The 14168-nt window shown below is 37.3% G+C and overlaps 1 protein-coding gene across 1 annotated transcript in view; it reads left to right on the top strand.

Annotated features, from left to right (window-relative positions):
* The window catches only part of PDCL2 (phosducin like 2), a 48649-nt gene that overhangs the window by 9848 nt on the left and 24633 nt on the right, over positions 1-14168 (top strand). The window contains exons 2-3 of the mRNA XM_030880596.3: positions 5931-6051; positions 6640-6730. Of these exons, the coding sequence (XP_030736456.1) occupies positions 5931-6051; positions 6640-6730 (212 nt within the window). The remainder of the gene's footprint in view (positions 1-5930; positions 6052-6639; positions 6731-14168) is intronic.

The raw sequence follows: 14168 nt of genomic DNA, 5'->3' as shown, positions 1-14168 counted from the left end.
AAAAGAGGAAAAGGGGAAAAAATCATAAATCTTGCTCTCAGAGTCCACCTCCTCAATTTGGGATGATTCGTTGTCTATTCATGTATTCCACAGATACAGGGTACATCAAGTTGATTGTGGAGCTTTAATCCGCTGCTTCTGAGGCTGCTGGGAGAGATTTCCCTTTCTCTTCTTTGTTCTCATGGCTCCCAGGGGCTCAGCTTTGGATTTGGCCCCACCTCTGTGTGTAGGTCGCTGGAGGGCGTCTGTTCTTCGCTGAGACAGGACGGGGTTAAAGGAGCTGTTGATTCGGGGGCTCTGGCTCACTCAGGCCAGGGGGAGGGTGGGGTACGGAGTGCTGGGCGAGCCTGCCGCGGCAGAGGCCAGCGTGACATTGCACCAGCCTGCAGTGTGCTGTGCGTTTTCCCGGGGAACTTGTCTTTCGATCCCGGGACCCTGGCAGTGGCCGGGTGCACAGGTTCCCTGGAAGAGGGCTGTGGATAGTGACCTGTGCTCGCACACAGGCTTCTTGGTGGCGGCAGCAGCAGCAGCCTTAGCGTCTCATGCCCGTCTCTGGGGTCCGCACTTTTAGCCACGGCTTGCGCCCATCTCTGGAGCTCCTTTACACAGTGCTCTTAATCCCCTCTCCTTGTGCACCAGGAAACAGAGGGAAGAAAAAGTCTCTTGCCTTTTCAGCAGGTCCAGACTTTTTCCCGGACTCCCTCCTGGCTAGCTGTGGTGCACTAACCCCCTGCAGGCTGTGTTCAACCCCAGTCCTCTCCCTGCGCTCTGACCAAAGCCCAAGCCTCAGCTCCCAGCTCCACCTACCCCGGTGGGGGAGCACACAAGCCTCTCAGGCTGGTGAGTGCCTGTCGGCCCTGACCCTCTGTGCGGGAATCTCTCCGCTTTTCCCTCCGCACCCCTGTGGCTGTGCTCTCCTCCACGGCGCTGAAGCTTTCCCCCTCCGCCACCAGCAGTCTCCAACCGTGAAAGGGCTTCCTAGTGTGTGGAAACCTTTCCTCCTTCACAGCTCCCTCCCACTGGTGCAGGTCCCGTCCCTATCCTTTTGTCTCTGTTTATTCTTTTTTCTTTTGCCCTAGCCAGGTACGTGGGGACTTTCTTGCCTTTTGGGAGGTCTGAGATCTTCTGCCAGCGTTCAGTGGGTGTTCTGTAGGAGTTGTTCCACGTGTAGATGTATTTCTGGTGTATCTGTGGGGAGGAAGGTGATCTCTGTGTCTTACTCTTCCGCCATCTTCCCCTCGTCTCTCCAAATGGAAATTCTTGAACTGAAAAGATCAACAACTGAAATAAAAAATTCACTGAATGGGCTTTACAGCAGATTGCTGATGGCAGAAGAGTCAGGGAACTTGGATTCATCAATAGAAAGTGTCTGTTAAGAACAGAGAGAAAAATATTAAAAGTGAATAGAGATTCAGTGAACTGAAGGGACATTGTTAAATTGGTTAACATACATCTAACTGTAATATATGGTTAACATACATGTAACATCCTGTCAAAAATCCTAGAAGGGAGGCTTCCCTGGTGGCGCAGTGGTTGAGAGTCTGCCTGCCGATGTAGGGGACACGGGTTCGTTCCCTGGTCTGGGAAGATCCCACATGCCGTGGAGCAGCTAGGCCCATAAGCCATGGCTGCTGAGGCCACAACAGTGAGAAGCCTGCATACCAGAAAAAAAAAAAAAAATCCTAGAAGGAGAGGAAGGATGGGGTGGGGGGGGCAGGAAAAAATTAAAAAGATGATGGATAAAATTGTCCAGAGTTTGAGGGAAGACATAAACTTAACAATCTAAGAAGTTCTGGGAACTCCAAAGAGGGTAAATACAAATAAAACCACACCAAGCACAGAGACACACTTCTGAAATCAAAAGATAAAATTTTGAAAACATCCAGAGAAAAGACATAATGTAAAGGTGTGTATGTTTTGTATATACAGGAGAACAGCAATATGATTGACAGCTGACTTTTCATCAGAAACATTGGAGGCCAGAAGGCTTTTTAAAATGCTTTAAATCCTGGAGGGAAAACTTTCAAACCAAAATTCTATATCCAGCTAAACTATCCGTCAAAAAAACTGGGAAAAAATAGACATTTTCAGAAATATGAAAACTAAGAGAATTAGGTTCCACAGACCTGAAGGGTAAGAAATGCAAAGAAGTTTCTTCAGACTGAAAGGAAATTACATCAGGTGGAAAACTTGATCTAAAAGTAAGTGTGAAGAGCACCTTAAATGATAAATATGTGGGTAAATTCTAAAAACTAAATATATTTATTCTCAGTTTTCTTAAAAGACATTATAATTGTTGAGGGTAGAAATTGTAACATTGTATTTTAGGGGTTCAAATATATTGTAAATGTTAATATATATAACAGCAGTAAGGCAAAGGATGGGTTAGTGGTAAATGGAAATAAGTGAGGTTCCCATATTTTATGTAAAATACTACAATATTAACTGTAATATGTTAAAGATACCATTATAATTTCTAGAACAATTATTAAAGCAATAATGCAAAGATGTATACCTAAAAGGCCAGTTGCAAAGAACATAATTCTAGAAAATATTTAATTAACCGGAAGAAGGCAAAAAAGGAACAGAGGAACAATAAAGCAAACAATACTAATTAAAAACAGGAAAATAGTAGCTCTACATCTAATATTAACAATTATATTAATTTGCTGTACAGCAGAAACTAACACAAAACTGTAAAGCAACTATACTCCTATAAAAAATTAAAAAGACAATTACAGTAAGTGTAAATGGAGTAAACACTTAAATTAAAAAGTAGAGATTATCAGAATAGTTTAAAAAGGAATACATAGCTACATATTGCTAAAAGAGACACACTTTAAATACAAAGAAACAGATGGGTTAAAGTAAAAGGATTGAAAAAGACATGTTATTTAAACAGTACTTAGGAATAAGGGATATAAACTATATTAGTAACAAACAAAATAGACATCAAGATGAGGATTACTACTAGAAATAAAAAGGAACATTTTATAATGATAGGAGAAATTCATCAGGAAAATATCATAAATATAACTGAGGATTTGCATAATCAAGCTTCAAACACATAAAGCAAAAACTGATGGAGAAGTAGACAAATCCACAATCATAACTAGAGATTTTAACACCCCTCCTCCTAGTAATTGATAGAACAACTAGATACAGAAATCGCAGAGTAGAAGATCTGAACAAATCTGTCAACAATCTATTGATTTGTGGAGAAAAAAGCCCATCAGTGGCAAAATACACATTCTTTTCACACTATGTAGAACATTCACTAAGATATGCCATATGCTGGGTCATAAAACAAGTAAATGTATTTCAAAAAATCAAAACCTTAAAGTATGTTTTCCGACCATGCAGAAGTAACTTAGAAATTATTAATAAGATACCTAGAAAAGTCCAAAATATTTGAAAATTAAGCAGTATCCTTCCAAATAAAAATGTCAGCAAAAAATCATAAGATTAGAAATATTTTTAACTGAATAATAATAAAAATACAGCATACCAAAACTTGTAGGATGCAGCTAAATAATTTGTTAAAGGAATATTTGTAGCTTTAAGTGGTTATAATTAGAAAAGAACTCCAATAAAGATGTTAAAAAAATTTTAATTAAAAAAAAGACTCTAAAAATAAAATTCGATGTGTGCTTGAAAAGAAAAAAAAAGGTTTATAGTTTGATCTAAGCTTCCACCTTAAAGTAGAAAAAAATATGAGCAAAACACAATAGAGAGGCTTCTCTTTTTAAATATTTGTATTATCTGTCAGAAGTTCCCCTTTTTCATTTTTAATACTGGTGATGTCTTCTCACTTTTTTTCTTTATCAGTCTTGGCAAGTGTTTATTTTATTAGTCTTCTTCTAAGATCCAATTTTTGGCCTTGTTAACCCACTCTATTATATATTCAATTCTTATTTCATTAATTTCTGTTTTCATCTTTATTATTTCCTTCCTTCTACCTTTGGTTTATTTTGATGTTCTTTCCCAGCTTTTTAGGTTGGATGCTTATATATTAATTTGTAAGCCTTTTCCATTTTCTAATATGTTAAATTCAGGGTGTAAAATTCCTTTCATGAACTGCTCTCGTTGCAACCCACGTATTTTTGATACGTGGCTTTATGATCATTCAATTCCTAATGCTTTTAAATTTCCATTGTGATTTCTTCTTTGACCCTTTGGTCATTTAGAATTTTTTTTAAATTCCAAATATATGATGATCTCCTAGTTATCATTTTCTTATTGATTTCTGTCTTTGGTCACTATGCTCGAATCTGTGCACCTTTATTCAATTTCTCAGCCTCTTGGCCTCTTTCAGAATTGGTAGTTGATTGAAGGGGAATGGACCCAAACATAGAGCTTCTTTCTCTGGGTCTACTTCTCATCCAGGATTTTCTTACCATAATTCTCTTCACTGCTTTGTTGATTCTTCAGTGCCTTCAAATTAATTCTCATCTATTTTGTCCAGTTTTACTAGCTGTTCTCAGTAAGAGGCTTGATCCAAATTATCTAGTCTGCCATTACCAAGTGCAGAACTCCTGCTGATGGTGACTTAATTGTTTTAAGACATATAGAAAGAATGGAGATCAGAAGATTTTGTGGATAGAGAGACCAGTAAAAGACCAGTGTGAATAAAAAACCAAAACTTTGCCCAAAGAATAGGGTGAAGAGGAGAAATAAGATGATGCTTGTATTAGTTATCCATTGTTGCATAACAAATCACCACAAACTTGGTGACTTAAAATAACATATTTATTATCTCAGAGTTTTTATGGGTCAAGGATCCAGGCATTGCTTAGCTGGGCCATCTGCTTCAGAGTCTCCAACAAGGTTGCAATTAAAGTGTCAGCTAGAGCTGGGGTTGAATCTGAAGGTACAACAGAGTGCATCTGAAGGATCCCCTTCTAAGTTTATTTACATGGTAGTTGGCAGAATTCAGTTCTTTTGGAGCTATTTGACTGAGGATCTCAGCGTCTAGCTGATTGTTGACTACATTTTCCTTGTCACATAGTTCTCTCCATGGGGGACCTCACAGCATGGCAGCTTGCTTTATCAAAGCCAGCAAGTGTGAGAGAATGCTGGCAAGATGGAAATTACGATCTTATGGAATGAAATCAAAGAAATTATATTCCTTTACCTTTGCCATATTCTACTGATTAGAAGCATACCATGGTTCCCACCCATAATCAAGGAGAGGGGATTATGCAGGATGTGAATACCCGGAGGTGGAGCTCATTCAAGGCTATCCTTTACTTTGTTTGCAGCAGTATTTACTCATGTATATAATTAAGTTCTCCTTTTCTCTGAAAACCTCAGAGAAAAGGGACAGCAGACTAGAAAGACAATATAGTTGATATATGACAGACAATTTCAGGAAGAGCAGCAAATAAAACATCAAAGCCTAAGTAACATGGAAAACAAGATTAAGTTTCAAAGAAAGAAATTATGGTTAGACAAAAATTGAACTATGAAACGATTCCTAACCTCTTCTAAGATTTAACTTGGGAGTAAGGATTCCATGAGGCTATATAGCTGAAGAGAAGCAAGTCCACCTTGAGGTGTTCAATGCTTATGTAGAAAAAGAAAACAGTATTTTGCATGATGTGAATTGGTTTTGCCTATTATAGTCTTCAGAGAATTTAACGTGACTTACAAGTTTCTTCATTAACATTTGATATATGTTTTTCAGATTTATTTTTTATTAAACATCTCAGTGTAACTTTGAGGGTAGAGGATGTATTCTTTTTATCAAAGTATGTAGTTGCATTACGGAAATGGGAAATGGGAAAAAAGTAGGCCATTTTGTTCTATTCTTTGAAACTAATTTTCTAGTTTACCTGTAGAGTTCATGAACAATTACATGGTTGGAAATCGATTTTACAAATATTAAAATGCACAACTGTGCTAATAGATTTTTTATTTTTTTTATATAGGATCCAAATGAAGATACAGAATGGAATGACATTTTAAGAGATTTTGGCATTCTTCCTCCAAAAGAAGAGCCAAAAGATGAAATTGAAGAAATGGTTTTACGTTTACAGAAAGAAGCAATGGGTATAGTTGTGCATTTGGTGGGCTGGGTGAAGGGAATAATACAGTTATGACAGTGATCATGTATTTCATGAATTTAGAGGGAGAGATGACATTAGAAATAATTTAAATCCCACCCATACTTTTGAAATTAGGATGCTGACCCCTTAAAGTTTCTAATTCATGTGTTGAAAGTTACATGCTAGTTAATATCAGAGCTGAAATGCCCTGGTATCTAATCTAGTGAGCTTTTTTTCCCTCTGTCATATTTCTCTACCTTGTGATTACTTTCTGTTTCGATCATTCTATATAAAATGTATTATTTGTTAAAATTTCCAGGTACTTGAGGAAGTCTAAATTTATGAGGTCTAATTGATTTTCACATCTGCTTTTAAATGCAGCCTGGTAGTTCTGTGAACTCTGAGGGAGTAATAGCACTTTAAACAAACCTGAAGCAGTCAGCCACAATATAGTTTATATGCTGGAGAAACTGCAACATTAAAGATATTCTTGATCTCCATTTATCTAATATATTGTTTTTTCTAGACATGTGACTCTAAAGTAAAATTGGCTTTTAAATAACTCAGTTATCTACAACTTATTTTGTTTTAGTTAAACCATACGAAAAGATGACTCTTGCACAGTTGAAGGAAGCTGAAGATGAATTTGATGATGAAGATATGAGAGCTATCGAAATATATAGGTACAGTGATTCATTTGGATAATTTATGAGTTTTTGAATGAAGTATTGTAAGAATGAAACTAAGGAAAAAGTCCTTTTTTGTCTACAGACTGTATTTTACAAAGAACAAAACTAACTTTTAACATTTTAAAATTAACTCACCTTATATAAGATGGATTTTTTTTGACCTTTTTTGCCTTTGCTTAAATAAAAAACTATTCAGTAATATACAGTAGAACTTCATCAAGTTACATGTGAATAAAGTGGAAAATATCAATAGAAGGCCAATAAAAAGAGGGCCATGGTTTTCCTTCTAGCCTGATGTTTGTCAAGGGTTTCTGTCATTTAATGAATAATTAATTACCAGTCATAAACAAATTCTTTCAGAAATTAGAACAGGTGCCTCGGTTTCCCAACTTATCCTGATACAAATACTTGACAAAGAAATTGCAAAAACAGAATGCTACAGAAAAATATCTCCTATAAATATAGGTACGAAAAATTTTGACAAAATATTAGCAAATTAAGTCCAGCAATTTAAAAGAAGAAGAATACATTCCAATCAAGTGGGATTGGTCCCAGGAATACAAGGTTGTTTTCACACGAAAAAAAATCAGTGAATTGTGTTAGAAGCAGCAATACTCTGGTAGCAATGAACACACCTAGAATTCAGCTCTTGATTCACAATACTATTTTCCAATAAAAGGAACCAGTGATTCTTTTTTTTTTTAAGATCTTTATTGCAGTATAATTGCTTTACAATGGTGTGTTCCTTTCTGCTTTATAACAAAGTGAATCAGCTATACATATACATATATCCCCATATCCCCTTCCTCTTGCATCTCCCTCCCACCCTCCCTATCCCACCCCTCTAGGTGGTCACAAAGCACCGAGCTGATCTCCCTGTGCTATGCTGCTGCTTCCCACTAGCTGTCTGTTTTACATTTGGTAGTATATATAAGTCCATGCCACTCTCTCACTTTGTCCCAGCTTACCCTTCCCCCTCCCTGTGTCCTCAAGTTCATTCTCTACGTCTGCGTCTTTATTCCTGTCCTGCCCCTAGGTTCTTCAGAACCATTTTTATTTTTTAGATTTCATATATATGTGTTAGCATATGGTATTTGTTTTTCTGTTTATGACTTACTTCACTTTGTATAACAGACTCTAGGTCCATCCACCTTAACTACAAATAACTCAATTTCGTTTCTTTTTATGGCCAAGTAATATTCCATTGTATATGTGTGCCATATCTTCTTTATCCATTCATCTGTCAGTGGACACTTAGGTTGCTTCCATATCCTGGCTATTGTAAATAGTGCTGCAATGAACATTGTGATACATGACTCTTTCTGAATTATGGTTTTCTCACGGTATATGTCCAGTAGTGGGATTGCTGGGTCGTATGGTAGTTTTTAGTTTTCTAAGGAACCTTAGTTTCTTAGAAAAGGAACCTTAGTTCCTTTAGTTCTGTTTTTAGTTTTCTAAGGAACCTCCATACTGTTCTCCATAGTGGCTGTATCCATTTACATTCCCACCAGCAGTGCAAGAGGGTTCCCTTTTCTCCACACCCTCTCCAGCATTTATTGTTTGTAGATTTTTTGATGATGGCCATTCTGACTGGTGTGAGGTGATACCTCACTGTAGTTTTTATTTGCATTTCCCTAATGATTAGTGATGTTAAGCATCCTTTCATGTGTTTGTTGGCAATCTATATATCTTCTTTGGAGAAATGTCTATTTAGGTCTTCTACCATTTTTGGATTAGATTGTTTGTTTTTTTGATATTCAGCTGCATGAGCTGCTTGTAAATTTTGGAGATTAATCTTTTGACAGTTGCTTCATTTGCAAATATTTTCTCCCATTCTGAGGGTTGTCTTTTGGTCTTGTTTATGGTTGCCTTTGCTGTGCAAAAACTTTGAAGTTTTATTAGGTGCCATTTGTTTATTTTTGTTTTTATTTCCATTTCTCTAGGAGGTGGGTCAAAAAGGATCTTGCTGTGATTTATGTCATAGAGTGTTCTGTCTATGTTTTCCTTTAAGAGTTTGATAGTGTCTGGCCTTACATTTAGGTCTTTAATCCATTTTGAGTTTATTTTTGTGTATGGTGTTAGGGGATGTTCTAATTTCATTCTTTTACATGTAGTTCTCCAGTTTTCCCAGCACCACTTATTGAAGAGACTGTCTTTTCTCCATTGTATATTCTTGCCTCCTTTATCACAGATAAGGTGACCATATGTGCATGCGTTTGTCTCTGGGCTTTCTATCCTGTTCCATTGATCTATATTTGTTTTTGTGCCAGTACCATAATGTCTCGATTACTGTAGGTTTGTAGTATAGTCTGAAGTCAGGGAGCCTGATTCCTCCAGCTCCGTCTTTCTTTCTCAAGATTTCTTGGCTATTTGGGGTCTTTTGTGTTTCCATATAAACTGTAAAATTTTTTGTTCTAGTTCTGTGAAAAATGCCATTGGTAGTTTGATAGGGATTGCATTGAATCTGTAGATTGCTTTGGGTAGTATAGTCATTTTCACAGTGTTGATTCTTCCAATCCAAGAACATGGTATATCTCTCCATCTGTTGGTATCATCTTTAATTTCTTTCATCAGTGTCTTATAGTTTTCTGCATACAGGTCTTTTGTCTCCTTAGCCTAGCTATTTTATTCTTTTTGTTGCAATGGTAAATGGGAGTGTTTCCTAAACTTCTCTTTCAGATTTTTCATCATTAGTATATAGGAATACAGGAGATTTCTGTGCAATCGTTTTGTATGCTACTACTTTACCAAATTCATTGATTATCTGTAGTAGTTTTCTGGTAGCATCTTTAGGATTCTCTCTGTATAGTATCATGTCATCTGCAAACAGTGGCAGCTTTACTTCTTCTTCTCTGATTTGGATTCCTTTTATTTCTTTTTCTTCTCTGATTGCTGTGGCTAAAACTTCCAAAACTATGTTGAATAATAGTGGTGAGAGTGGACAACCGTATCCTGTTCCTGATCTTAGTGGAAAAGGTTTCAGTTTTCACCATTGAGGATGATGTTGGCTGTGGGTTTGTCATATATGGCCTTCATTATGTTGAGGTAAGTTTTTCCTCTATGCCTACTTTCTGGAGGGTTTTTATCATAAATGGGTATTGAATTTTGTCAAAAGCTTTGTCTGCATCTCTTGAGATGATCATATGGTTTTTCTCCTTCAGTTTGTTATTATGGTTTGTCACATTGATTGATTTGCATATATTGAAAAATCTTTGCATTCCTGTGTAAACCCCACTTTATCATGGTGTATGATCCTTTTAATGTGCTGTTGGATTCTGTTTGCTAGTATTTTGTTGAGGATTTTTGCATCTATGTTCATCAGTGATAATTGGCCTGTAGTTTTCTTTCTTCGTGACATCTTTGTCTGGTTTTGGTATCAGGGTGATGGTGGCCTCGTAGAATGAGTTTGGGAGTGTTCCTCCCCCTGCTGTATTTTGGAAGAGTTTGAGAAGGTTTGGTGTTAGCTCTTCTCTAAATGTTTGATAGAATTCACCTGTGAAGCCATCTGGTCCTGGGCTTTTGTTTGTTGGAAGATTTTTAATCACAGTCTCAATTTCAGTTCCTGTGATTGTTCAGTTCTTGTGATCTGTTTATATTTTCTATTTCTTCCTGATTCAGTCTTGGAAGTTTGTGCTTTTCTAAGAATTTGTCCATTTCTTCCACGTTGTCCATTTTATTGGCATAGAGCTGCTTGTAGTAATCTCTCATGATCTTTTGTATTTCTGCAGTGTCAGTTGTTACTTCTCCTTTTTCATTTCTAATTCTATTGATTTGAGTCTTCTCCCTTTTTTTCTTGATGAGTCTGGCTAATGGTTTATCAATTTTGTTTATCTTCTCAAAGAACCAGCTTTTAGTTTTATTGATCTTTGCTATTGTTTCCTTCATTTTTTTTCATTTATTTCTGATCTGATCTTTATGATTTCTTTCCTTCTGCTAACTTTGGGGGTTTTTTGTTTTTCTTTCTCTAATTGCTCTAGGTGTAAGGTTAAGCTGTTTATTTGAGATGTTTCTTGTTTCTTGAGGTAGGATTGTATTGCTATAAACTTCCCTCTTAGAACTGCTTTTGCTGCATCCCATAGGTTTTGGTTCATCATGTTTTCATTGTCATTTGTTTGTAGGTATTTTTTGATTTCTTCAGTGATCTCTTGGTTATTAAGTAGTGTATTGTTTAGCCTCCATGTATTTGTACTTTTGACAGATTTTTTCCTGTAATTGATACCTAGTCTCATAGAGTTGTGGTCAGAAAAGATACTTGATATGATTTCAATTTTCTTAAATTTACCAAGGCTTGATTTGTGACCCAAGATATGATCTGTCCTGGAGAATATTCCACGAGCACTTGAAAAGAAAGTGTATTCTGTTGTTTTTGGATGGAATGTCCTATAAATATCAATTAAGTCCATCTTGTTTAATGTATCATTTAAAGCTTGTGTTTCCTTATTCATTTTCATTTTGGATGATCTGTCCATTGGTGAAAGTGGGGTGTTAAAGTCCCCTACTATGATTGAGTTACTGTTGATTTCCCCTTTTTATGGCTGTTAGCATTTGCCTTATGTGTTGAGGTGCTCCTATGTTGGGTGCATAAATATGTACAAATGTTATATCTTCTTCTTGGATTGATATCTTGATCCATCGTGTAGTGTCCGTCTTTGTCTCTTGTAATAGTCTTTATGTTAACGTCTATTTTGTCTGATACAAGAATTGCTACTCCAGCTTTCTTTTGATTTCCATTTGTGTGGAATATCTTTTTCCATCCCCTCACTTTTAGTCTGTATGTGTCCCTAGGTCTGAAGTGGGTCTCTTGTAGACAGCATATATACAGGTCTTGTTTCTGTTTCCATTCAGTGAGCCTGTGTCTTTTGGTTGGAGCATTTAATCCATTCATGTTTAAGGTAATTATCGATATGTATGTTCCTATTCCCATTTTCTTAATTGTTTTGGGTTCGTTATTGTAGGTCTTTTCCCTCTCTTGTGTTTCATGCCTATAGAAGTTCCTTTAGAATTTGTTGTAAAGCTGGTTTGGTGATGCTGAATTCTCTTAGGTTTTGCTTATCTGTAAAGGTTTTAATTTCTCCATCAAATCTGCATGAGAACCTTTCTGGGTAGAGTAATCTTGGTTGTAGCTTTTTCTCTTTCATCACTTTAAATATGTCCTGCCACTCCCTTCTGGCTTGTAGGGTTTCTGCTGAAAGATCAGCTGTTAACCTTATGGGGATTCCCTTTTGTGTTATTTGTTGTTTTCCCCTTGCTGCTTTTAATATTTTTCTTTGTATTTAATTTTTGATAGTTTGATTAATATGTGTCTTGGTGTGTTTCTCCTTGGATTTATCCTGTATGGGACTCTCTGTGCTTCCTGGACTTGATTATTTCCTTTCCCGTATTAGGGAAGTTTTCAACTATAATCTCTTCAAATATTTTCTCAGTCCCTTTCTTTTTCTCTTCTTCTTCTGCGACCTCTATAATTCGAATGTTGGTGCATTTAATGTTGTCCCAGAGGTCTCTGAGACTGTCCTCAATTCTTTTCATTCTTTTTTCTTTATTATGCTCTGTGGTAGTTTTTTCCACTATTTTATCTTCCTGGTTACTTATCCATTCTTCTGCCTCACTTATTCTGCTATTGATTCCTTCTGTAGAATTTTTAATTTCATTTATTGTGTTATTCATCATTGTTTGTTTGCTTTTTAGTTCTTCTAGTTCCTTGTTAAACATTTCATGTAATTTCTCCATTCTGTTTCCAAGATTTTGGATCATCTTTACTGTCATTACTCTGAATTCTTTTTCAGGTAGACAGCCTATTTCCTCTTCATTTGTTTGGTCTAGTGGGTTTTTAACCTTGCTCCTTCATCTGCTGTGTGTTTCTCTGTCTTCTCATCTTGCTTAACTTACTGTGTTTGGGGTCTCCTTTTCGCAGGCTGCAGGTTCATAGTTCCCATTGTTTTTGGTGTCTGCCCCCAGTGGCTATGGTTGGTTCAGTGGGTTGGGTAGTCTTCCTGGTGGAGGGGACTGGTGCCTGTGTTCTGGTGGATGAGCCTGGATCTTGTCTTTCTGATGGGCAGGACCATGTCCGGTGTTGTGTTTGGGGTGTCTGTGACCTTAGCATGATTTTAGACAGCCTCTCTGCTAATGTATGGGGTTGTCTTCCTGTCTTGCTAGTTGTTTGGCATAACGTATCCAGCACTGTAGCTTGCTGGTCTTTGAGTGAAGCTGGGTCTTAGCGTTGAGATGGAGATCTCTGGGAGAGCTTTTGCCATTTGTTATTACGTGGAGCCAGGAGGTCTCTGGTGGACCAATGTCCTGAACTTGGCTGTCTCACCTCAGAGGCACAGGCCTGACACTCTGCCAGAGCACCAAGACCCTGTTAGCCACGTGGCCAGGTATGTGGGGAGCTTCTTGCCTTTTGGGAAGTCTGAGATCTTCTGCCAGCTTTCAGTAGGTGTTCTGTAGAAGTTGTTCCACGTGTAGATGTATTTCTGATGTATTTTTGAGGAGGAAGGTGATCTCCACGTCTTACTCCTCCGCCATCTTGAAGGTCTCCTCCGGAACCGGTGATTCTTAAAGTATTGCTTTATTCAACAGTGTGAGTTGAGAAAGAACAGTATGAGTCTGGGGCATTTTGTAGTATCAGAAAGTTAAGGCAGTGCTGAAAACTTTTTTCAAGGCACAGGAGCCACACTAAAAGATCTCAGATTGGCCAGAGTTGGAACAACTTGAACAACAAAATTAATTACTATAATATTGAATTATAAAGTAATAAAATAATTATCCTTGAGTCCTTATCCTATAGTGACATAGATAAGTAAATGAATACATGAACAAATTCAGAGGAAGTAACAGTTCTTCCTCACTGAAGAATTCCAATTAATAAGTGTAGACAGAATGAGGAAAATAGAAAGATCATCATTAAAACACCACAGTAATAATCCTCCATGGGCAGGATCTGCTGATAGATGCTAAAATGAGTGGGTGAATGTTTAAATAGAAACCCAAATTTGAGGGATTTTCCAAAAATGACTGGCCAAGTGGACAGCAGGAAAGGTGAAGTAGAAAGCTCCAAGAATCCATCTGTCCACCTAGGTAGCAATTGTACTGGCAGAAACGGTCTGATATTATGGCTTTGGAACTCTGGAGTCTATCTGAACACTTGTAGCTTACAGCATAAAGCTTGGCTGGTAAATTTCAGTTAGTATTGGTTGATTTCAGTTCTCGGTGTAGTAACAGCTATCCATCCCTCACCCCCCAGCCCCATGGCAGGCAGCTGTTTCAACAGCATCCTGTGTTTCTTGCTGGATCCAGGTTAGGCAATAAGGACTTTGTCCTCAAATATCAGGATTCTGTGATCTGATTGCAGATTGCTGCTCTGAATGCAGAGGTACAGACCCAGAGACTGGCATTCATTGTGTTAACCCTCACTGGCTCAAGTGGCTTCCAGGAG

The sequence above is a fragment of the Globicephala melas genome, chromosome 5, assembly GCF_963455315.2.
Source record: "Globicephala melas chromosome 5, mGloMel1.2, whole genome shotgun sequence".
Lineage (NCBI taxonomy): Eukaryota > Metazoa > Chordata > Mammalia > Artiodactyla > Delphinidae > Globicephala > Globicephala melas.
Note: the sequence above shows the minus strand (reverse complement) of the source record. Positions and strands in the feature narration are given on the sequence as shown.